Genomic DNA, 25,478 nt, shown 5'->3' with positions numbered 1-25,478 from the left:
TAGAAGACTGAGAGGGGATATTATTAATATTTACAAATACCTTAAGCGTGGGAGACAGAGGGATTTGACCAACTTCTTTTCAGTGGTTTGTGGGGGCAGGAAAAGTGACAATGGCCAAAAATTGGATCACAGGAGGTTCTGCACCAACATGTGAAAGATCTTCTTCACAGTAAGGGTGACAGAGCACTGGAACAGGCTGCCCAGGGAGGCTGTGGAGTCTCCTTCTCTGGAGATATTCAAGGCCCGTCTGGATGCCTACCTGGGCAAGCTGCTCTAGGGAACCTGCTTTGGCAGGGGGGTTGGACCCAATGATCTCCTGAGATCCCTTCCAACCCCTTGAATTCTGTGGTTCTGTAATTCTTTAATTTCTGTCCTAAACCTCCCCTGGCATAGCTTGAGGCCATTCCCTCTATTCCAATCACCAGTTATTTGCGAGAAGAGGCCGACCCCCAGCTCCCCACAACTTTCTTTCAGGTAGTTGTAGAGAGCAATAAGGTCTCCCCTGAGCCTCCTCTTCCCCAGACTAAACAAACCCAGTTCTCTCAGCCACTCTTCACAGGACTTGTGTTCCAGGCCCTTCACCAGCTTTGTAGCCCTTCTCTGTGCATATTCCAGGGCCTTGATGTCCTTCTTGTAGTGAGGGTCCCAAAACTGAACACAGTACTTGAGGTGTGTACCAGAGCAGAGAACGGGGACAATCACCTCCCTTGTCCTGCTGGCTACACTACTCCTGATACAAGCCAGGATGCTTGGCACACACACGAGCGTGGGCACACTGATGACTCATGTTCAGGCAAGCATTGACAAACACCCCCGGGTCTTTTTCCTCTGCACAATTTACAAGACACTCTGCCCCAAGCCTGTAGTGTTGCATGGGATTTAAAGATGGATAACTACTTTTTTACAGAGACAGATAATGACAGGACGAAGGGTGGTGGTTTTAAACTGAAAGAGGGGAGATTTAGATTAGATGTTAGAAGGAAATTCTTCACTCAGCGGGTGGTGAGGCACTGGAACAGGTTGCCAAGAGAAGTTGTGGATGCCCAATTCTGGAGGTGTCCAAGGCCAGGCTGGAAGGGGACTTGGCCAACCTGATCTAGTGGATGGCCTGTGGCAGGGGGATTGGAGTTTGATGATCTTTAATGTCCCTTCCAACCCAAGCCATTCTATGATTACAGAATGAAATTCATTAATTGCTAAGGACATGGGAGCAAGTTGTCCTACTTGTTCTTTGATTTTCTCTGTAAAGGGATTGTTCTGCTGTTCTGGGTAGACTTCTTCACTATCTGTGTAAGAAACCTTTCTTAAATGATCATTCAGATAAGATATAGCGGGGTTCTTTTTTTGTTTTCAGTACACTTTTTTCATGAACTATCATGCTTACACAACTCCTTTGAGTAGGTGAAGAAAAAGTTCATGGAGGTATACTTATATTTACACCATAAACAAAGAGACAAGACTTATGCTTTTATTTTAAAACTAATCAGTTCCCTTAAATCTTTGCAATCAAAAGCTATAAAACCAGTACTAGGAAAAAAAAAATCCCCCTTGTAGTAAACATGTTTATGATATTGTGCAGTGGCACCAAATACTCTGTAATTACTCTGTTAATTTCCATAAGATTGTGTTTAAAATTGTGAAGAGTTAAGTGACACAAGAAATAGGAAAATTAAGTGTGTAGAGATAAAACATTTTTTCTTTAAAATAATAAATATATTTAAAATATTACAGAGTGTAGTATAGTGTGTTTCTAAAAGTATTAAACATTTGTTAATAATTAACTTATATGTATGATCGGCTGACTTTGGCTAGCTGCCAGGTGTCCACAGCACCACTCTCTCACTCCCCCTCCTCATCAGGACAGGGGGAGAAAGTACAATGAAAAACAGTTGGGGGTTGAGATAAGGACATATAGATTGCTTACCAGTTACCAGCTTGGGGTAGATTAATTTCTTGTTAATTAATAACAGAGCGGGATAGTGAGAACTATAAACAAACCAAAAGCACCTTTCCCTCACCTGCATTCTTTCCAGAGTCAGCTTCACTCTTGATCGTTCTACCTCCTTCTCCCCTGAACAGTGCAGGCAGGTTCGGAACGGGAAGGTTGCAGTCAGTTCATAACACTGTCTCTGGTGCTCCTTCCTCCTCACACTTTTCCTCCACTCCAATGTGGGGTTCCTTCCACAGGTTGCAGTTCTTCAAGAGTTGTTCCAGTATGGATCCATACCATGGGGTGCAGTTCTTCAGGAACAGACTGCTCCAGCATGGATATACCATGGGCAGCATTCCTGCCAGAAAACCTGCTCCACCTTAGTCTCCTCTCCATGGTCTGTAGCCTCCTTAAGGCTAGATCCACCTTTCTATGTGTGGAGGATTCCATGAGCTGTAGCACAGATATCTGCTCCCCTTTTGGAGCTGCTTGGAACTTGCCCTTATTTATCATGGGGCAGTTTCTGGGCTCTGCTCACAGAGGCCACCCCTGCAGCACTCTGTCTACCAAAACCTTGCCACATAAACCCAATACAATGTTGCTGCAGAATAGATTTTTACACAACTTTAATGTAGCAGCAATTGAGGATTTATTTTATAAATAACAAGGTTAAATTGTATGATTTTAAGAGCACTTCATTAGCATTTGATCATCAGCCAATTTAATACAATGATTTTAACAGAATTTGCTACAAAGAAACAGTGACTTATTTAAAAATTTGAGAATCACAAGTTCACCTGAAACTTGTTGCAGGGTCCTGGTAGGTAGTTGCATGCTTCCAAACCACCCCCTAGAATAAATTACTCGCCCTACTCCCTTGTCAGCGTTTGTCTGCAGATGAGCTTGTTCCTTGAAGGGTCAGCCCTGAGATGCACATCCCCTCAGGGGTATCCTTGCTTCCTTGTTGGTGTTTGCCTGTGGACAAGCTTGTTCTTCAAAGGGTCAACCCTGAGACGTGCATCCTCTTAGTGGTACCCCGAGATGCGTCCCAACTTAGGGGGAGATCAAATATGTCATGTACTGCAGTTCATGGAGATCTTAAGGGTCTCTTTGCTTGGGACTACTATTTATAGGACTCTGAGGCAGTCTACTCTTAGTTAGTACTTTTCCATCCTGGCTATGGTTCGGATAAGGCAATTTTGGTATTTTTCACCAACCCTGCTATGCTGGTACCTTCCAGAATGCACAGTTTTGTACTCCCCAGAGCCCAAACTGCAGGGTCTGAGATACAATCAGGAAGTGCCTGTTCATACTCACCTGTTATGCCTGTTGCCCACTGACAATAGAGGACTGAAGTAACACTAAGTAATCATGAGCCATAGCTGAGTTGCGGAAAGGCTTCTCCACCGCGTTTTCCTTCAGCCGCTACACTTATAAGATAAAGCGATTGACCCATAGTCATACTCAGATTCCTTAGCATACTGTTCTTGGATTCTGATGTGATCCATCATTTCCCCAGGAGGGATTTCAGTGGGTACCTGCTTTGTGCCAGCACCCTCCTATGTTAATTGTCATGGCCAAGCAACAGTCACATTGAGGACTACTGTGGCTCATAAACCTGAGAAAGGCTTATGTCAAGTGCAGGAGTAGAGCATACACACTCTAGCACAGCGTAGAAGCATTATACCATGTAAGAAATTAACTGATATGGTATTTATGTTACAATACAAATGTAATTTAAGGATGAAAAATCCAACACTGAAAAGTTAGTCAGTGACAGAATTAAGGCTGCCATGCCTGTAAGGTTATGTTTGGAACATCTCAAATCTGGTTTTATACACTACTGTGGTTGAGAAAAGGTAGAGTTTTTTTGTTTTGACCCGGTAATGATAGTTGCTTATGTCTGAACTCACTGTATGAAGGGCTTATTCATCTATTTCAAGCTTTTAAAGTGTGTAAGGAATGAATTAAGCAATTGCAGAAGGGACAGAATATTCTTGTAGTTACTTATGCTGAATGGTCCTGTAGAGGACACTTGGTATTTGTGTTTCATAGTTTCAAAATAATGTTCAATTTAACCACTTAAGCAGAGCACTTTACTTAAAGTTTTCATATGTTGGCTATTTGCAATGCATTTCTCATTTTCTTTTTTTCTCAGGGTAAGATATCTGCTTTATAGAATCATTTAAACTGTGACCTGAGCACTCAGAAGCAGAATTAAGGTCAATTAGGATTACATTTTGAATATGTAGAATGCTATCAAATGCTACACACTCTGAAAAATTGGTTCCTGACAGACAGTCAGACCTGAAAAGGAAGTTGAAGGACTTCTGGAAAAAAAAAAAAAAAAAAAAAAAAAAAGGATTTTATTTTAGTGTGACTGAAATATCTTCTAAATACTAGATTATTGTTTCCAAGCATCTACTGTCCATTTTTTACAAGTGTATGTCCATTCCTTTACCATTAGATACAGTGAAATATCTAAATACACTGTGGAAGCTATACTGCTTGAGATTAAAACATAAAGCAGATACTATTTTGGATGGATTATAAGGTTACTTTATGAGTGTGTGTGTGTGTGTGTGTGTGAAAATATATCCATTAGAAGATTCCTGAGAAAGTAAGAATTTACATCTGAGTATACCTTAACCTATAATCCTCACTCTGAAACCACCTTTTCTTTAGGAACTCACTCATCATTACTCAGTAGAAGAGAAACTATTGTACACCAATAACTATCAAGTCAAAATGCCCAAATGAGGAAACCTAACTTTTGCCTACTGGATTTGGCAGTGAGAAGAGATTTGGTTATCAAATATATTTATATTTTATAATTTTTATATTATTTTATATGCTATATCTTATGTTTTTATATTATATTTATAGTTTATGTTACATTTATATATTTCTTCTTTGAGATATTTCCTATGACAGGCCACTGACTCTATATTGTAAAATGCGTAAATATTTTGAGGAATAGAGAACAGAAATAAAGTCTTTCTGTATGGCTATGCAGGTAGCTGGTATTTTGCCAAAAAACATGCAGCTTTTGGAAAATGTCATTATATTAAACTTTCATCTTTTCTTAAAGCTGTTCATCTCTTCATATCAGAGAAGATGTTACTGGAATGAACTAAAAAGGTTAATAATTCTAGAAAGCTTACAAAACAATTAAAATAAATGCAGACATACCCACACCAAGCATTATTTTGAATACACACCCATTGCATATATTTTTGAATTCATAGTATTTCTTTACAGTGCTCTTTGAATAATGAAGTCTGTGTGTAATTATTCCAAGCTTTCATGTAAGAAGATCTTATGTAATATAATGGTAAATAAAGCATAAGAAATGAAGAATAGTAGTTAATTACAATAACCTCATTAAAACTGGCTGCGAGGGAATCCTAATTTCCAAGGTATTTAAGTGATTAGTTAAATAGAGTGCACTGTGAAACCAGGTATTTCATCTTCTGTTGAACTAAATCTGCTTCCAATTTTTAGAAGCAAAATTTAATGAAGGAAACGTTAGAAACATGAAAAAAAAATAGTTTAAACTATGTAAACTTCAGGGTTTTTAGTCTTATTTTTTTATACTCCTTACTACAAAAAAAAAAAAAAAGTATCTGAAATCAAGCTTGTATAGCCAAGCCATAATTATAAATATGTCTACTTAGGTGCAACTGCTATGTTGAATAAAGGGGATGAATAAGCAAGGAAAATGTAACAGGTAATTGTGTATTATTGAGAATAGCACGTAAATGATAAAATATGTAAATTAATTGACAATTAGCAATAAAATCATATAGAAAATAGATGAAAATGCAGAATTAAGTATGTACTTTTGGGGGGCTTTAGAATACTGCACCTTAATTTTTTATTTGTTTGTTTGCTTTGAATACATATATTTTTTTTTCAGTAGAAGATTGAAAAGCATTATTATTCCCTTAAGAAAAGTTTATATCATCATACATTTTGAGATGAAGAGAACAACTAGTACATATAATTGTTTCTGTTCTAAGTGTTGACATCACAGCTGCATCTTTTTCATTGAAGGTTTTTCTGAGCAGTCAAGATGAGTAGAGTATTCTATTCTTGGAATGAAGAGAATAAAATAAAATAAAATAAAATAAAATAAAATAAAATAAAATAAAATAAAATAAAATAAAATAAAATAAAATAAAATAAAATAAAATAAAATCCCCACTTTTTATTCACACAGATAAGCAAATATTTATTTTCCAAAGACTGCAAAGCACTGAAGTAGGATAGGATTATGTAGTATCAGTCAGTAATCAAGGTAAGTCAATTAATTAATAAGTGGAATTAAAGAAACTGATCCAGTCGTCTGTGCTGGCTGTACTTGATAAACATGTGTATTTCTTAATCTTGGGCAGCAGTCTGAAGGTCGTCACTCTTGTCTAAGACTTCAGTAACCCTCTCAATTAGAAGAAGATTTTTTAGGTGGAGAATGTTGGTGGTGAATTCTTAAAAGACTCATACTTCATTCTTTGCACCAAGTTGTATAATTTTTGCATTGACTGTCACAATGGGGACCTGATGAGCATTCTGCAGAATGGGAAAAGCTGAAATTAAGAAACCTCATAAGTTTAAATGGAATTCAGTTTTCTTTTCCTTCTTGACTGGGCCACATATAGTAGTTAATAGTAGTTAATTAATTAAGTAGTTATTAATTAAGTAGTTACAGTAGTTAATCAATCAACTCTAAAAATGGTAAACAAGATTCCAGCTTAAAATTCCAGCTTAAAATGAATAGCCTCTTCTTTTAAGATCTCATGTTTCTTGATATTTTACTCATAAACTGTATACAGTAATTTTTTTTTCTTCTGATTTCATACTCTCTTGAAGAAACAGCATAATCCCTAACAAACTTTACTTATTTTTTTTAGATATTTATTGGAGCCTTTATATTACGTATTTCTTTATTATATCCTGAAGTACGGTTGAGTTTTAACATAATATAATTCATTAATTACAACTCTATCTAATACATAGCTATGTATTCCAACTACTGCACATGTTCAGTATTCTTGTTATGAATTAAGAGAATCACATTTCCTTCCCTATTGTATTTCACTTCATTTTATATTTTTATATTGCTTTGATAAAGAGTTACTGATTAATTTGGTATTTTAGAACAGTACTTATGTATTGTGCCAAGAAAAACATTGGTTTGGTTCGTGGGTGCATTTTATTAAACGTTAGATATTAAGTTATATTTAGATAGAGTTACAGTTGAGAGTACATGTAAGTAAACGAAGGTCAGAGAACATTACAGTGATATTTTAATTATCCCCAGTTCAAATATTAGTGGTCCAGTTAACATCTTTTATTTCAGCATTGAGATAAAAGTATCAAATGAATAGAGAAACAGCTGGCCTAAAGCAGAACAGATTTTCTCAATGAGAGTAAATGTGAAAATAATGTATTAAAAATTTATCCAAAGTGTCCATAATGCACTCAAATTGGACACCGTGGGAGGAAGGGTAGAGAAAAAAACAAAGTAATTTTTTACTTAGTATGAGGAACTATCTCAAACTGTGGCAGTTCATTCAAATGAAATCGAAGAAAACAGCAGAAGTATTTACTGGTGACATGGAAATCATTTTAAAAAGCAGTTTTAGAGCCTCACCAATCAGAAGCAAACCCTGAAAGGATAACCAAAGCACACGGAAGCAACAAAGTCAAGGAATCTAACAAAAATTAAAATATCTAATCCAGGAAAAAGAAATCATATTTAAATGAGGGAAGTAGAATAATGTATCAAGCATGGTTTTGAGAAACAACTTCTAAAGAAGTGAACCTAATATAACCACTAAAGTACTTTTTAAAGCATGAGAAAAGCAGTAAACTTATTAGAGTATCTATACTTTATCAAGATCAATAGCAAAATTGTGTTCAAGGACAATGTCATTGCAGAAAGCTAAGTAAATTAGTTATGTTGTGCTATGTTGTGCCATGTTATGTTACTGAGGAGACCAGAGAGGTCCTTCATTGGATCCATACCTTTCAGTTTAAAGAACTGGATGCAGTTATAGAAGATATCTTGAAGAAAATCAGTAAAATGAACCATAGAAGGTTGCTAGGATTAAACAATATTTTCTGCGGAGCTCTGAAAGAGCCTAGGTATGAAGTGTTTGAAGTACAAATGTTGACCTTAACATTAAGTTAGCCTGTCTATCAAAGCAGTGGTAGGTGATGAATATGTCAAAAGTCTTCCTTGATGAAGGATTGGCTAATATCTATATTAGAAAATTGGTATAGATTATAATAAAGAACAGAACAAGGAGATTGCATGATTAAACATGTTGAAGAAAATTCAGTGTAAATTTTGAAGAGGAATAGGGAGCTTAATGGGAAAACAGAGAGCTCCACAAGGATATGGATGAAATTAACAACAATTGTTACAATATAATTGAACAGTTAAAAACTTTTGAAAGAGTTTCATGAAGAAGGATTTTAAGTGAAACATAATACAGTGTATTATCTAGTTATTAGATAAGAAGGTTTTTGGTGTTATGGTGGGCTTTATGCTATTAATATATATATATTATATATATATATATAATATATATCCATATATAACCTTACCTTACTCTGTGTGTGTGTGTGTGTGTATATATATATATATATATATATATATATACACACAGTAAGGTAAGGTTACCACAAAGTTCCTGTACATGTTTGGACTGGGAATTGTGCCATCCAATACAACTTCACACAAGATTGAAACAACAGGATTCGCAGATACTGCAAAATTATGTTGCATCATCAGATCTAGAGTCAAATGTGCAAAGATTAATCCCTCAATACTGTGTGATTAGGGAGTAAAGTGTTCATCAGTTTCACTTTTGTTAAAAACAAAATAAATGGTTATAGAATAAATAATCATAAATATAATTTTTTGATGATAGCGAATTAGCTTTTAGAGTTTAGGTAAATTACCTTGGAATTGTTATGATGATTCCTTTGCAAATTAGTAAAGCCATGTCAGGATAACATTTTAAGAACTATTTATTTATTTATTTATTTTACTTGTAGAGCATCCTTGCCAATGACATATATTCTGATGAGTCAGTATTAACACTGGAAGAAATAATAAAACATGAAAGTAATGTTTGCTTCTTGACTGCAAAAATAAGAGAGTTTATTTCTCAGAGCTAATGGGAAAATAAAATGGAAACTTTTAAATGTGATTTTTAATACAAGAAAACAAAATAGTGTTAGATTGCTGGATTAATGCAAGAAAAAAATACTTTTAAATAGCTGAATCTAAGTGCCTTAAATCTGTCTTTCTGATACTGAATACTTTCTTCAACTCAGCAATCTGAAATGGAGCTAATAAGAATTTCTGAGTCTGTACTGATGCCAATGAAGCACATGTGAAGGTCTTCCACACATAAAGTTGGGCGACCTTGCTTTATTTTCACTTTATGGCACTGCTAGAGATTGAGACCAATTAACTTAATGAATTCAGAGTATTAAAATCTTAGTAGAAAAATAGCTGCTATGTTCTCTCTTCTTCAGAGAGTAGATACTTGTTCTTTGTATATCAGTTCACTCCTTGATTTAAAATATATGTATATTGAAGATATTTCATCTTCTTCAGTTTAGTAGCTGAGAACTAAGCTCTCCTGAGTGGGAATAAATATATCACCGCCCCGACCCCTTTGTTCACAGCAACTGCTTAGATGACTAGGCAGTTATGTATTAGAAACCTGGAATTAAGCAATATGAATCTGTGGCCTCATCTACAGAATAATCTTCAAAGGTGTTTCTTTTACTGTTTGAGAGACAGGTGCTTTCACATTTCTATCCTAGGGTGAGATGAATCATCCTCTGGGGGAAATCTGTTTCTTTTCAACTTTACTGCTTTACACATACATATCTAAAAGGAGCAACGCTTTGTTGTTATTGTTTTCGTGGATGATTTGTGTTCCATGATTTTTCTTTTTTTCTCAGATGTATTATTGAATTGTCATATTTAATTTGCTACTGTTTTCAGAATGACCCTGTTAGCCTTTAAGTAACTCAAGAATTTAAGTATTGAATTGAGAAGATTGTTTTTACTTTTTGCATTTTAATTTATTTTTTCCCTATTAACTACAGAACTACATTTATTATGGTTACTATTGGTTTGGGTGAATAATGGCATTTTATTCTTTAGTCAACTTGCTACTTTGACTTTTGACAGTTTATTATCTAATATTATTGTCTGATATTTATTGTCTAGATATGAATCCACTGGTAAAATTAGTTACCCATGAATCCAGTTGAAAAATGAAAGGGGAGATCATTTAAAGAAGACTTTTAAAAGTGCAGAATTCTATCTGTTTAAAATTAATTTAAAATCTGTGTTACAAACATAAACAGCAGCATTAGCAAAGAAAGTTGAGATGGAACAGATTACAGTGACTTTAGTTAATTTATCACTAGTTGTCAGATCTCAAATTTAGAATTAAATCCCGTTAAAACTGTTAATGTAATTTCTTTTCAAACTGCCAATATGCACACGTACTCAATATATTGCACAGTAAATGCCTTTGAGACAGTTTATAGTCTTGCTTAACACTGTTGCTCTTGAAAACCTTAGGAGTTACAGGTTTTCATTCTAATATTGTGATAATACTCTCAGATAACTCAAGAAAAAGCTAATTATTTGTAGCTGTGATTCACTGCCAATGCTAGAAAATTAATTTAGGTAAAGGGACACCTTAGGGATTTGCAGTTTGGTAGCAAACAGAACACCAATCATATTTGGATGCATAATGCGGTACTTAGAGGCAGATTATCCCCTCTTCCCTCCTCACCCTCCTCTACCCACCTTCGAAAATAATGAGAGTTTTATTTTCAAGTAAAGTTTCAGGAAAATATATCATTTACCATCTCTCTAGTAATAAATAGGTTGCTGGGTTTCTGCACTCATGAAATTAGTTAGTTTTAAAAACTCAGATAATTTTAACTTTTGTCATCACAGTTTTGTTTGTTTGTTTGTTACTGCTTAATGAAAATATGTTTTTCATATGCTCTTGTCTACTAGGGTTATGTAACAAAAAATATTCTCAATGAGAACCCAGCTGAATTGTCAGTCAAACACCTTGGCTGTTCAAACCAGAAATGGCACTCTTCATAACATAATAGGAATGATTCGTCCTTAAACCAATAAGAGTCCAGAGGTGAATAAACAAATAATACAAAAGTTATACGGCCTCCAAAAAAAAAAAAAAGAATATATATAATATATATATATATTTCTTATTGGAAGAGATGCTTATTTCTTATAAAGAGATCTGTAGATCTCTACATATCTTTCATTTATATTTTCTCAAGAGATGTTTCCAGTCTTGCTAATGTAGCTAAAAATGTGTTAACTTTGTTAATCTCTGACTTATTTTTATTTTTACACATCCATCATGTAATGTTTTTTTCCTCCTGCTTTGTCAATAAACTTGAAAGACGAGGGTCTTTCCTCAGAAGACCCTGTTACTGACAATTTTATTTTCTCATGTTTTTTTATTCATTTTGCTGTTGATAGATAAATTGTTTTAAAGAGATTGTTTTCCTTCAGTTCTAAATATCATGTCAAAACATTGTTGCAGATGGTAGACTTGAAAAGCATTTTAAATTTTTAACAGTTACTGGTTTTCAGCTGTTGGAAGCTATAGCTTTAGTGTACTCTTTCAGAAGAATTAAACTGTTGTCAGGCACAAGGTAACTGCAAAGACTTGTTCCACCTCCATTTGTTATGAGCAGAAGCAGTTTCACTGCAAGGGCATTAGCACAAAATATTAGTTGTTTTTTTTTTTTTTTTTTTTCTGCTGTTAGAAGGCTCCATTTTCAAAGTTTGCTATGTTAACTCGATTGTGAAGTAACAATAAAATATCACTTAAAGAATGCAATTCAAAAAAAAAAAAGTTTTTATTTTTTTTAAAAACTTTTAAGCTTAAAAAAAAAAAAAAATAAGAGACAATAACATTTCAGTTAAATGAAGGAAACAACTCATTATTCATTGTTCCTGAAGTGAGCTAGACTCCTGGAATTCTCATGGAGTTCTTATCATCAGCTGAAGCTAGAGATCTCTGGTGTACTGGGAAACATTAATGAATTTATGTAGAAGCTCCTCACCACCCTCCAGCTTTCATGAGCCAGACAGAGTCTGTATCTCATCTCTTGTTCCAGAGGCAAGGAACATAAAGGCAATGTAATCACTCAATGAGGCTTTCATGAGCCACATATACTTCCTCCAAAAGTAAGAAAGAAAAAAATAATAAAATAGTGCATTAAACATCACTTAAAAGTCTAGAAGACCATACCACACATGACATTAATTTATACCACTGCTACACGGTGATTTTTTTTTCTTACAAAAAGCTATTTGGTGCTTTTTAATAGGAAAAAAAAAAAAAAAGAATTAAAATTCATAATTATCTGCAATTAAGGTATTTTAGATTTTTAGATTCAGAACCTGGTAGTGCATCTGTTAAACAGTGACTGTCAAGATCCCAAATTTCAGCCTAATTTTGACCAAGTTACTTTTTAGTTTAACTGCTATTCATGGCTGAAGCATATATTTATTTAATATCTGATTATCCTTAACTACTAGACATTTTGACATCTACATGTCAAAGACTTTGGTATTAAATAATTCCTGATTTGTAGCTCTAGCCTGACATTTAGAAATGGAAAAACTGTATGGGAAAGGATTTTGATCTATAAAAAGTGGCACTCTCACTTTTCAAGTTTTCTTATTTTTCTCTCTAGTACTTTGACAGTTTAAATAAGAGCACAAGATTTTTCTCATACGTTTCTGCACTCCACTGACCATATAAAATAGACATTGATTAACTCAGCCAGGACAGAAAGAGTGACATTTTAAATTTTTAGCTAATTACATTTTTTCCAGGAAAAAAAAAAAAAAAAAAAAAAAAAGGACAAAGAAATGAAAAAGCTGAAAATTTGCTAATAGGTAGTATTTTGTCTATTTGGATAACAGACAGTATTCTGAAGGAACCATCAGCTGTGATCACATTCTGCAGAGGAAAATTTTAGGATATGGCCCTTCTGCTACATCTCAGTTCATATCAGAAAATTTATTTCAGACTTTCCATACACTTGGCAACAACAAGTAACTTCAGTAATCTAATTTTAAGGAGAAAATCATTTCATTATTTAAGAAAACGTTTTAGAAATTCTTTAAATTGAGTGTGCCAAAATTTGTAAGTAAAAAAGTAATATAGTTAAATTTAATAGTCACTAATCATTTAATTGAGAACATATATTGTATCTAAATTTAGGCTAGAACAATTTTCCATTATATTTCATATCTCATATTCAGCTATGTAAAATCTGCTTCTCGTACCTTTAGAAAAACATTTATTATTCATTTAAAGACTTCAAGGAGTGGAAGCTGAAGCACATTCAGATGCAAAGTTATTTGAATGTGTTTTTTTAATTGTTGAGGTTAGTTTGAAAAGTAATCGTTGATGAATTGTTAATAAAACAGTATAGGAATAATTCAATTATGTGATTAATTGAATTTTATATATTTATATACACTTTTTAAAATAACAAAAAAGCATAAGCTGAAAGTTAGTTGTTTTTTTTTTATGAGGTACTTTCAGTCCTTCTTGAAATGTATTAAATTTTCTTTCTCCTTACTAAGCTACACAGGTTCTGAGTTCCTTGATTCTTACCTTATAAGCCATGTTTTCTTGACTATATAAGTTTCAGAACTCTTCCAAATTGTTTATAATTCAGATTCATGAAAGTTTTTGAATTTTGAAAGTATTGCCTTTTGTGGGTTTTCCCATTTTGCTCTTACTTATCCATGAATCTTTTTGCATGACGAGTTTTATCTTTCAACATGAAATACTATCCTTCCTCTTCTAGAGAAAAAAAAAATAAAACAACCCATCAAACTATAACAGGAAAGTCTGTGGTTTTAACATTGCCAGCACCGAAGAAATATATCCTTTTCTCATGCTACAATTAATTAATCAGGAGTGATATATCTACATAACCAATAGTAAAAAGGTGAAGTACGCTTTCTTCTCTGCTTGGATGTACTTAATCCATTATGACAGATATTTATATCTTTTATTCTTCCAGGAATCACCAAAAAAATCAATAACTTCCCCAAAGTAGTTATGAGAATATCTAAGCTTAATGGGTTTTACTAAAACTGTTGGCAATTATTCCATTTCCTATTGTTGGTGGTAGAAGAGAACAATTTGTTTCCTTGATCTTAATCTCCACCACATCTTGGAAAAGTGATCAGTCTGCCCATGCCCATGCCTGATTATTTTCTTTCGGAAACTAAACATCCAATTCTTTAGATCACAACAGATCTAACAGATTTATTTTTTTTTTAATGCCAAAACAAGACATGATGTTCCTATTTATTTTTTTCTGCAATATGCAGACACCTGATTTTGGTTTGCCATTTGTACATTTGCTAATATTCCTTTTCACATTTAATACTCAGAATTTCTCTGTATTTAATTTGTTATGTTTATTTTCAACTTTTATAATCTCTCCAATTTATTTTACTCAGTCAGTCTTTGCTTTTGTAAGTTTCTGAGTTCCTGAGGGCATTTCACCATGTCCTGCTTGTCTCTGTTTTAAATAATAATTTTAAATACTATTAACATATATTGGCCTGAAATACTTTCTCATATTTTAAATCAATTTTAATTGCCATAATTAAATTGTATTATGAAAATTAAAAGAGATGACAACATGTAATGTTTCCATTTTCTTTCTGCTATCATTTTCTTTGGTACTGTTTCCTGCTATGTAATGCTACTCTCTCTGTCTCTCTCGTTTTTCTTCTCTCTCTGTATTTGTTGGTGCTTGTTGGTGTGTTATTTGTTGTTGTTTGTTTGTTTGTTTGTTTTAATTATTCCTAATGTATTTTTGTATTTCCAAGCAGTGGTTAAAATACGTATTCATATGTCAAATTGTCTTCTCCACATTGATTGTATTGTCAAAACAATTTCATATGCTTCAGCACATTCACATTCACATTTGCAGAATTGCAGAATGATCTCCACAAATAAGGTATCTATAATTTGGAAGTTCAGAAGAATTTTGCCTACCCTTTTTATCTGTTAAGATTTCCTTTGCATGTTTTTTATTTTATTTTATTGTGGTGTTGTATTGGTAGTTATACTTATTTTCTTGCTATCTGTATATTAGTCTTAACCATTACAACTGAAATCATTAGAACTAATCTTTTGGGTTAAAAAGGGTAAACAGAATGTCATTTTACTTTAACTGACTAGAAAAAGAATAATTAAGTATTTGATGTATTCAGTTATTTAAAAAGTACATCATGTCACCAATGAAGTATTTTACTTAAGCTAATCATTTAGGCCAACTAAATATTAGGTATCCTAGTCTAAGTTTTGAAACAGTGACCCTCTAGATAAAAACTCAGTATCCTATTATCAGTTCTTCAAGTTACATTTTTCTTTCTTTTTTTGTAGAGCTTATGCACTGTTATTCTCCATTTTTTATCATACTTGTAGCTCTGTAATCAAGTTTATCTGCAAGACATAAAGCCATATCGCACCATTCAGTTTTAAATGGTATTCCCTGTTGATTCCACTGAGGAATGCAGCTTAAAAATGAATGGTGTAGTATGACACTTAAATCTGAAATTAAAATTAAATTGTCTCAGATCCTATCTGCAGAAGCTAGCAACTAGGTAGTCTGAAAGCAGTAGTAGGAATTAAAAGCTTCCAGAAGCAGAAAAAATACTTGGTAGAAAACACGTGAACTTCTCCAAAAGATTAAGACATCTGTGCTTTATTCTCATACTTAGGCCATTCTTCACAGTTCTTTTACTGAAGTTTTTCTTTGTGAGTTCTTTCTTTTGTTTAAACTGTGAAGACATGATAGAAAACATGAGCAGTAAGCACACGGCAGGGGCTTTTAACCCTGTAATGTGTTCATGGAGCTGTAGAGAATTGTTTTTCATAGCAGTAGTTAGGCATAGACTGCAGGGATTTGTGTTTCTGCTGTTATTTTAGCTCTCTGCTGTGATCATCTAAATTCCTTTTCCAACTAGTGTGTGCTGAAATGTAAGGAAAGGTGTCACTGCTGATGGTAATGCATTTTATACTGTACTATTTACTAATGCGTTGCCACAAAGAGGTAAAATTTAGTTCTTTGACGTACAAAGGGAACTGAATACTAATGATCAAGGTGGGCAATCTTCTAGATAAAAATACTTATCAATTTAAGATAGGGAGTGGGTGATACTTCACTGTTGTTATGATAGGATGTTTTCAAGGGCTGCATGGAGTGCTATTTTATAAGAAAACATAACATTACGGTAAATTCAGCCATTAATTCTTAATAATGTTTAAAGAAAATAATGAGAAATGCATCAACGCACTCTTATCCCATTCTTATCACAATCAACTGCCTTTCTCTCTCATTAGTGTTCCATTGATGATCCTGGAAAGCACAAGGACGGCATACTGAGTATTATGGCATAAATTAAACTTGGTGGGAAGAGCCTGGTGACTGGTGTTTTTATGATGCATGATTACAGGCTCTTCAGAAGGTATAGGCAGGGCAGGCGAGACTGGGGGGTGGTGCTGTAGGTAACAGAGAGTCTGGACTGTATGGAGCTTGCAGGTGGCAATGACACAGTTGAGAGGCTCTGGTTAAAGTTTAGGGGAAAAGCAGGTAAAACAGATGCTATCGTGGGACTCTGTTATAGGCCACACAATCAGGATGATGACACCAATGAATTATTCTTTAAGGAACTAAGGGATATCTCTAGATCAGCTGCCCTTGTCCTTAGGGGTGACTTCAACTGGGAATACCATACAGCTAATGCAAACAGGTCCAGGAAATTCTTAAAGCACAATGGTGATAACTTCTTGGTAAAGATACTAAGGAAGCTGACAAGGAAATTAAGCTGAAATTAATAAAATTGTGGAAAACTTGCAATAATTTTGATTTTTATGCCTTTGAAAAATAATGTATTTAAAATTTATTTATGGAAAAAATGCATGCTTATTTAAAAGAAGTTTTTTTGTTTGTTTCTTTAAATTCTGATACTTTATACTGATTTTTTATAAAGATAATATAGCTACACTAATCCATAGCTTGTATTTAGTATGACAAGTAAAGAGATAAAATCTTCTGAAATAATAGTAAGAAAAATGTCTTTTTCTTCAATATAATTCATAAAGTTATATTTTGAGAGCATACCACAAAAAAAGTAGATTTCTGTATGTTTAATATAGGACACATTGAGTAGTACTTATTCTAGGATCGCACTTAAGTCTTAATGGAAGACATATGTGTATTTAAATGCATATGTTACCATTAAACTCAAAAAATGTTTTATAGTCTGAAATGGTTAGGAGAAATATTCTGAATAAATGTCTTTATTCCTTACAATAGATTCAGTTACTAAATTACAAAGTGTATATTAAAAGCAAGTCATATCCATAGGAAAACCCTGACACTTACTACTACTTCACATAAACGCACCTGAACATCTGATGAAGAAAGAGAAGAAAAAGCCCTGTTTCTTGCTTGACAATTTTGACTAAAGCCAAATGCTAACTTCTGTCGGTCTTAGAAAAATACATTGTTGTAGTAAATTGTATTGTTATTTTTCTCCCATTTTATCAATTACTATAGCTATTAGTGGCACAATAAACATGATATTTGTATGATAAATAAAATTGTTCACTCATAACCTTATATATATCATCTTATAAATAAATGAGATATAAATAATTGGTACATCATGTTCAGTCAAGGAATTCTGACATTCTTATTTGGGTAGTTCCATACATTACTTTGAATTATGAGCCTATTGGCAGGAGTAAACATTTACTAGTGTGCTGATGGGATGCATAATCTATGCCTTTATCAGAATATAAAGCATTGTACAAATGAATAATAGTTTTGTATGCTATGAATAATAGCACACTGTGTCTAAAGCACATCATTATTTTATTAAGATGGTTGATAAATGTTAAAGAGAAACAATAACTGATCTGGCAAATAGCAGAGTGTCATCAGTTCTCTTTTGATATATGAGAAACTCGAGCATACTCAGTACTTCAAATGATACATAATTTTATCTAGTGTAGAAGAGGAATACATTTTACTGTTATACCATATACCAACATACAGCACATCACTTTAGTTGGTTTTTTTTTTTTTTTTTTTTTCTGATATTATATTATATTAAAAACTGCTTATCTTCAATTTCTAGCACCCTGTGGAAGCCGGTCAACAGGCTCTGAAGGCACTGTATTATCACCAAACTACCCTAAGAATTACAGTGTGGGTCACAACTGTGTTTACTCTATCACTGTTCCTAAGGAATTTGGTAAGTAGATTTGGTCTCATTCAGATCTTTTTATCACTTGGATGTTTTCAACACTTACGGATGAATTTTGTGATTGCTTTAATGTTAAATATACTAATGTGAAAAAGTTATTTTAAAATGATATTTCTGTTTATACTTTTTGTCTAACATTTTTATAGTGCACAGTTGTCTCATAATACTTGCATTTATCCTTATCTTTTGAAATAATTGCCATTCATTTATTTTTATCTCACTTTGACAACCAAACTGTAATTTAGAATATTGCTTTGATTATAGCCAAATGCATTAATGTTGTCTTTCACCCAAGACCATGTGCCAAAGATCTAGATAGTCATGTAGCTCCAGTAAGTCCAAGTAAGCAGGGGAAGGACCATTTATCTGAAATGGATGATAATATTGCTTTCATAATCTTGGCTTATCTGAATCATGAGGCAATGTCAGTCTTTCCTTTCCTGAAGAACAAAATTCAAGCAGCGTGCCTCCGTCTGTTTTTTTTGTAGATTTCCAGATCCTCAATCAAAACTTCACTCCTAACCCTAGCATTTTTTATTTCTGGTGATAGTATGAATCTTTTAAAGACGACTTCAAAAAGACCAGCCTTTTAAATCACTGTTTTATCTGTCCTTATGAATGATTTTATCTCACTTTATTGTTCAGTAGTGCCTTTGATGACTACTGAGAGCTTGTTGTTCACTTAGACTCCTTGGTAAGCAGTGTGCCACGTATTGAATATCATTTATTCCTTAAATATCTGTACTTAGATTTATGCTTGATTATGTAGGACTTAATTTTAATCCACTGCTTCTATTGCTGTTCACTAAATAACAGGTGCCTGCAGATGGGAATGGGCATTTATTAATGTTCCTTCATGTTATTAATCTTCCTTCATAATAAAGTAAAAGAAGCATACACTTTTGACCTAGCTAATCTGATTTAGATAAACTGGAGAGATTATATCTTGCCATTTCCATCAGTCTAATACTTCTAGGTTAGTTAATGCCACAGATGAGGACACTCAAAGAGCTACAATTTCTGTAATAAAGGATTCATTTGAAATGTTATTGCTCTGTACTTTGTATCTTTGACATTCTGTATGGAAACGTAATTTTGTAACTTCTGCAATCAGAGGATAAAAAACTTGAAGACAGAATTCCCAAAATAAGTTATGGAAATGGGGGGAAGGAAACCACACACATTACTTAGTATAGAACTTTCTACATAGTTACTTGGAATAATTTGACAAATATTTATTTTCTTCCCACAGTAAGCATGTTAGGAACAGTATTAAGAAATTCTTCTTGAGCTGTTCACAGTGCTAATATAAAAAAAAAACGCTATTATGAAATTGAGAAATCACAATTTAGATAACTAACCCCGTTATAAAGGAATCAGTGAGTTATTGGGAATATGATATGATAGCTCTTTTGCTGTCCTGTCTCAGGATGGAACTTTTCTTTTTCCTGTGCTTAAAGAGCATACTGTGACAAGAATACCAAGCACGTGTAAAATATATCATGAGAATTTTTAACCTGCTTTTGTGAAGACAGAAAATAGAAATACTTGTGTGTTTAAAGGGAAAGGTAATAAATATACCTGGCAGCAGACATTCAAAAATGAGGGTGATATCATACATTGAATAGGCCAAAAGAGGTATTTCCATTTTAGCTGTTTTTCTTCCATGATACTCCTACATTAATAGGGAGCAGAACTCCTTTCAACCAAAAGCTCAACTTTTAAAATGTGAGTCTCTGGTTGAACTATATAGTGCTCTGTGTTCCTTTTTTCTTTTTCATTTTTATGTATTGTTCCTTTATTTTTTTTCCTAGTAACAACCATTACAAACAATTCTAATAGACACATCACACCTAAGAATATGACTTTATTTAACACAAAAATTTTGACCACCATTTAATCTTAACACATTTTCCAAACTCAAGATAATTACTTGTCTCAGACTGAAATTTTAAAGAATTGAGTGTAATGAATATGCTTGATCTAATGGCTTTTATCTTTATCTCATTGCAAATTATTCAAATATAGTTGCAGAGAAGGACATCCATACATTTTTAATGCTGAGCTCTTTAGGATCAGTTTTAGGAATTGTATACCCATAATTCTATTATTTTGGGTTCTGATAGAGAACATTGCATTAACAAAATAGTTTGCATTAAATTATATTGCTTTGATATATATGGTGTAGGGATCACTCACTGACAGGATGGTCCCCAAGAAATGCTATGTGGATGTTTTGTGAATGAAGCCTTTAGATTTCATCTTGAATCCATTTGTGCTTTATGACATGTAGATTTGTCATTAATGATGGCACAACAGCTATTAACTGAAAGAAACTTTTGTGAGAATGAATTGGTATTCCAGCAAAGCTGCTGACATAAAATAATTTTCAGTAATTTACATAAAGAAACTAGCAAAAACTAATCTTCCATAATCTTCCTTATCATTCTGGCTTTCAATGTGAAATACAGAATTCAAATATTTGCTTAATGGAACTTCTCCAGGAACTATTTTTGCATCCAATACACTCTGTGATATCTTAAAATAGATCATAATTCAAAAATCATTAGACAAGGTCAATATAGGAAAACACACAAACAATGGAACTATATATTAAATGTGCAGGAGGAAACTCATTGGCCTGGATTAGTTTTTGATGGAGTGAAAGGAAAAGCTATTTCATGTACAGCTTTTCGAGTTCTTATGCTCAAAATTCTGTGGAGAAGTCATTGCAGTGTGGACTTTTTTTTCACTGTTTCATTATTCTGTCATGCAAAATCACAGTTGCAATATTTCATACTGTGACAGGTTTAAGCTAGAAGATAAATTATTCACAAAAACACACAGTATGCCACAGGCAGTCTTTTGTAAACATGGAAGACTCATCTTCTTTGATGCCCTCCCACTGACACATTAAAATGGTGTAATGATTGTTAATTGTTTAACACTGAAATCCAGCACTGGTTACAATTAAAATGCAGATATTTAAGATTTTATTTTGTTTTCCTGATGCACATGAACTACTGTGTATGCTCTTCTCTGCATAACAGTGTGGTCTATACTCCTGTTTTAAAATTAATATTACTATCAGTAAAATAAATTTTATATCATCTTGCCTCAGCAAATGGATTTCCTTTCTGCTAGAGTAAAAAGATAAACTGAACATAAACAGTAAGGTATAGAAATGTGATTTAGAAGTCATGCTATCAGAAAATTAGGTAACTGCTCTTTACCACCACTGAAAAATTTGAAATTTATGTCACAGTTTTGTTTTTTTTTTTCCCCTAAAAAGAAGCTTAAAAACATGCATATGATTGGGAAATATTCTAGTTTCTATGGAGACTATATTTGCTTTACATTTCCAGCAAGATCTAATATTAAAGGAATGGCAAGCACTGTATTGACAAACACAACATCATTTTGCAACTACATTTTTTAGAATTTTGGCAGTGAAGGTAGACCTAGTTTACTGCCTTAGTGTAAACAGGGAATTTAAAATCAGCTATTTTCTTCAGAGCCTGAATAACAGTATAAAGCCATATATACTTGCTTGTGTTCACAGACATCTTTTCCTTGTGTCTTTTCTGGATTTTTTGTGTTATTAGACATCAATAAATTATTGTTAATAAGCAATTGAGAGAAGGAAAACAAACAAACAAACAGAACTTTTTTTGTTTGTTTGTTTTATGAAAAGATCCTTGAAAGAGTAATTTTTCTTTTTTTTTTTTCTTTTTAATTCTGGAAAGTACATTCACATTCTGCCAGTAAAAACACACGAAGAGCAAATAATGCTGTCAACATGTGATTTCCAGTAGACAGTTCACTGTATCTAGAATCATCAAACAACTTAAAAGCCATGTCACACTCGAGTTATTTCAGTACTCATTCGAGTTTGAACTCAGTTTACATTTGCAAAGAAAAAAAGATAGTGAAGGGCAGATCATAAGTAACAGCATGTCTCAAGTGACAACCCCACATCAAGAGGGAATGAGAAGCAAGTGGTATTTATGAAAATACTTAGCTGAGTAAAGATTTGCTTTTAATAACTTGAATCCATCATCACTGCTGTGTGCATCTTACTTTCATTTTAGAAATGTGACAGACATGTATAGAATGACATTTTTAAAAAGTGGAGGATTTAACTCTCCATCTTAAGTTAAAATGGATGGAAATGTCTAGCTTTAATATTTTCAACCAAGCAATACTCTGCTGAATGGGAGTTACAGATCATAGAAGGCAATATGAAAAATAATAATAATAAAAAAAAAGCTGCCATAGGTATGAAATTTACTCTGTGAACCTTAATCTATTTTCACCCTCTTTTCATACAAGTAACCAATTCAAAGTCAGTAGGACTTTTGATAGGAATGCATTGTCCAAACAATGGTCACTTGTCAGTAAAATGGAGTAAAACCACTAAGACTGCTCCAAATGCTTATATGCCCAACTCCATAAAGTCTCAAGATGCTAATTCCAGGACAAAGGAAAGATTATTTACTGATTGACTAAAATCAAAAATCATAGACAGCTTGAGCCCCCCCCCACCCCCCCCCTTTTTTTTCCTTTGGCATTCTTTCAACTCTATCACCCTATTGCCTTTTATTTTTTTTTAACACCATTCTGTTTCTGTGAGACTTTCAAAGGATCTTGTACTAGTATCCATAAACATAATGTTTAGTATATTCTTAAAACTGAGCTTCAAGAGCTCAGCATTAAAATGTGTGGAAGTCCTTTTCTGTAATTTTCTATGGACAACTAACTGATCTTCATTCATAAGTGGTAGTGTCATCTGTGACAGAATTTAGGAATCCTGGCCAGAACTAAGACATCATTGTTCAAAAGGTATCAGGGAGACACAGAAGAATTTTTTTTCTTTCCAAAGATAATAAACCTAATTAAGTAATATGCAATCAGACACGCAATTGGTAAAGTGTTTTTTTCTTTGTTGATTGGTTAGTTTTTCTATGATGTAGTATCAGCATGTACACATATTATACCAGAAAGGAAACATTTGCAGAACTAGTGTAAATGCTGCATTATGTTGATTTAGCTTGTTGCCAGAAAATTTTATTTGAAAATTCTCTGAGTAGACTGACCTGTGGCTGGTACTTGACTTTTCATGTGATTGTTTTGTCAAGTTAACTTTGAGAGATAGTGAAGAATACTGAAGGGGGCAATACTGAATGGCATCAGGTTGCCTAGAGCCAGAAAAATGTGTAAATTTTGTGCGTTTACTAGAAGCATATAGTACACCCTTCTCTCCCCCAAGTGGAAATTCAATATTTGTATTGTGTGTTCAGTATACACTTAATGACTGAATATACATTTATTGTACAGTATTTTGAATAAAAATACAGAATAAACTACCTGTTTGAAACACACAAAATATTTTTAAGGCTTGGTTAACTTTTTACTTAAAATTATTATATAGCTATATAATAAATACTATGAAAATGCATAGGATGTAGCTGATTATACTCTGTATGTGAAAAATATTTTCACAATTTGATATAAAATTAATTGTAGGAAATTATTTTCCTATTGATGTAAAAATATATATATATTTGAAGATTTGGCATGTTTTAATGAGAAAGTATCAAAGGTATATAGTTTTTCATTATATCTCAAAAACAGAGCTAAAATATTATTTTTTATTTTCAGTCTATATGAATAAGTTAATAAAAATATATTGTATGAAGATACCTGATAGGTAGTGAATATATATTTTTGTCACACTTTTAATATTTTCACACAAATTAGTATGTTACCTGCTCTCTTTAAAATAGCTTAATGTTGCAGTCTACAATTTTGGAATAACAAAGATGAGTGTAAGTTATATAACTCTTAACTTCTGCTTTGCTTTTCTAATTCAAAGCCAAATGTGTGTCATTTAGATGTTGACTATATAATTTAAGGAGGTGCCAGAAGGTCGTTTCACATCACTTTCCACTTATCTATGAGTCTCCTAGGTTTATTAGAGCAGGGACTGGCAGGTTTTATATACGCAAACACACAGCTGGGGAGTATTTCATTCATTGGTTCAATGCTTAACATGTTTGCCAAGTGAGCAGATGTCAGTAAGGCAGTCATCATAGGGTGACTTTTAAAGGAGATCAAACAAGTCAGTGTGTTTTTGAAGTAAAATTTGAAGAGCTATTCTATTTTAGTTGCTTAATATGATTTGAAATTTTTTTCCAAAGCTGCTTTTAGATTTTTTTTCAATAAAAATGATTAATTTTGGCTCAAACCTTAATGGTGTTTTTAATATAATAATATCCAATTTAAAACAGACCTCTAACGTTTAAGTTATTGAGTTTGATTATAAAGATATGTCAACAGTATAGCTGCCTCACTAATAGCCTATAACAAAGTGCAATGATGATAAGACCACATCTGTGGTATTCAAAGAAATTAATTTCTTCAAAATAAGTAAACTAATGTGAGTATAATGCCAATGAATTGATAAAAGATTTCTAAAAAAAACTGGCGCGGGGGGTGGGGGGGGGAGGCAGTGTGACTCCAGCTGCTCCAAATATTTAATTATTAAAACTTGTTCACAGCCTTGTAAAAGGTTGTTATTAAAACAGCTGAAATTCATCTGGGTTCCTGACTCCAAATGACAGACGACAGACTACATTACATTTGTCACTTATATGCTTTCTAATGCATGTTGCTGCCCTGAAGAGGAGACTGAGTTGTGGCTGATATTCTATGCAGTTCTGATTTTTGTTAAGTTCACTTCTCAGGTCAGGAATGAAGTACTTTAATAACACAATACCAGAAGCCTTACCTGCCATTGATTAAATCATTTTTAACCTGTAGTTATGTTTATAAAGCAGGTGTCATTTTTATTCTTAATTTCTGTATGAGTGAGAAGACTGCTTTCTCATTCCACAAGATTGGACAGCATGGGGTTGATTAGGAAGTGCAAAATTACATGCTTTTGATCCACAAACTTCAGAAGCATTCCCCCCTCCTCCCCTATAAATGTCTGCACTAGAAGAGAGCCTTTCTCATTCCTTCATTTGGAACAAGGCCACAGTCCACCTCAGAATACATCAAACTGCACACAAAGCCAGTGGAAGAGAAAGTAACCTTACTCCATAGAAACCTATGATTCAAAGATCAATTTTCTCAGCTAAACTG

The 25,478-nt window shown here is 33.2% G+C and overlaps 1 protein-coding gene across 6 annotated transcripts in view; it reads left to right on the top strand.

Annotated features, from left to right (window-relative positions):
• Nucleotides 1–25,478, top strand: part of CSMD3 (CUB and Sushi multiple domains 3) — a 703,323-nt gene that overhangs the window by 513,462 nt on the left and 164,383 nt on the right. For all 6 annotated transcript variants that reach the window (XM_080578052.1, XM_080578051.1, XM_080578050.1 and 3 more), the window contains one exon: nt 18,204–18,320. In XM_080578052.1, coding sequence (XP_080434178.1) covers nt 18,204–18,320 — 117 coding nt within the window. The remainder of the gene's footprint in view (nt 1–18,203; nt 18,321–25,478) is intronic.

This window comes from Anser brachyrhynchus (genome assembly GCF_964034855.1).
Source record: "Anser brachyrhynchus genome assembly, chromosome: 2".
In the NCBI taxonomy this organism is placed as follows: Eukaryota; Metazoa; Chordata; class Aves; order Anseriformes; family Anatidae; genus Anser; species Anser brachyrhynchus.
The sequence above is the reverse complement of the archived record's forward strand: the minus strand, read 5'-3'. Positions and strand labels throughout refer to the sequence as shown.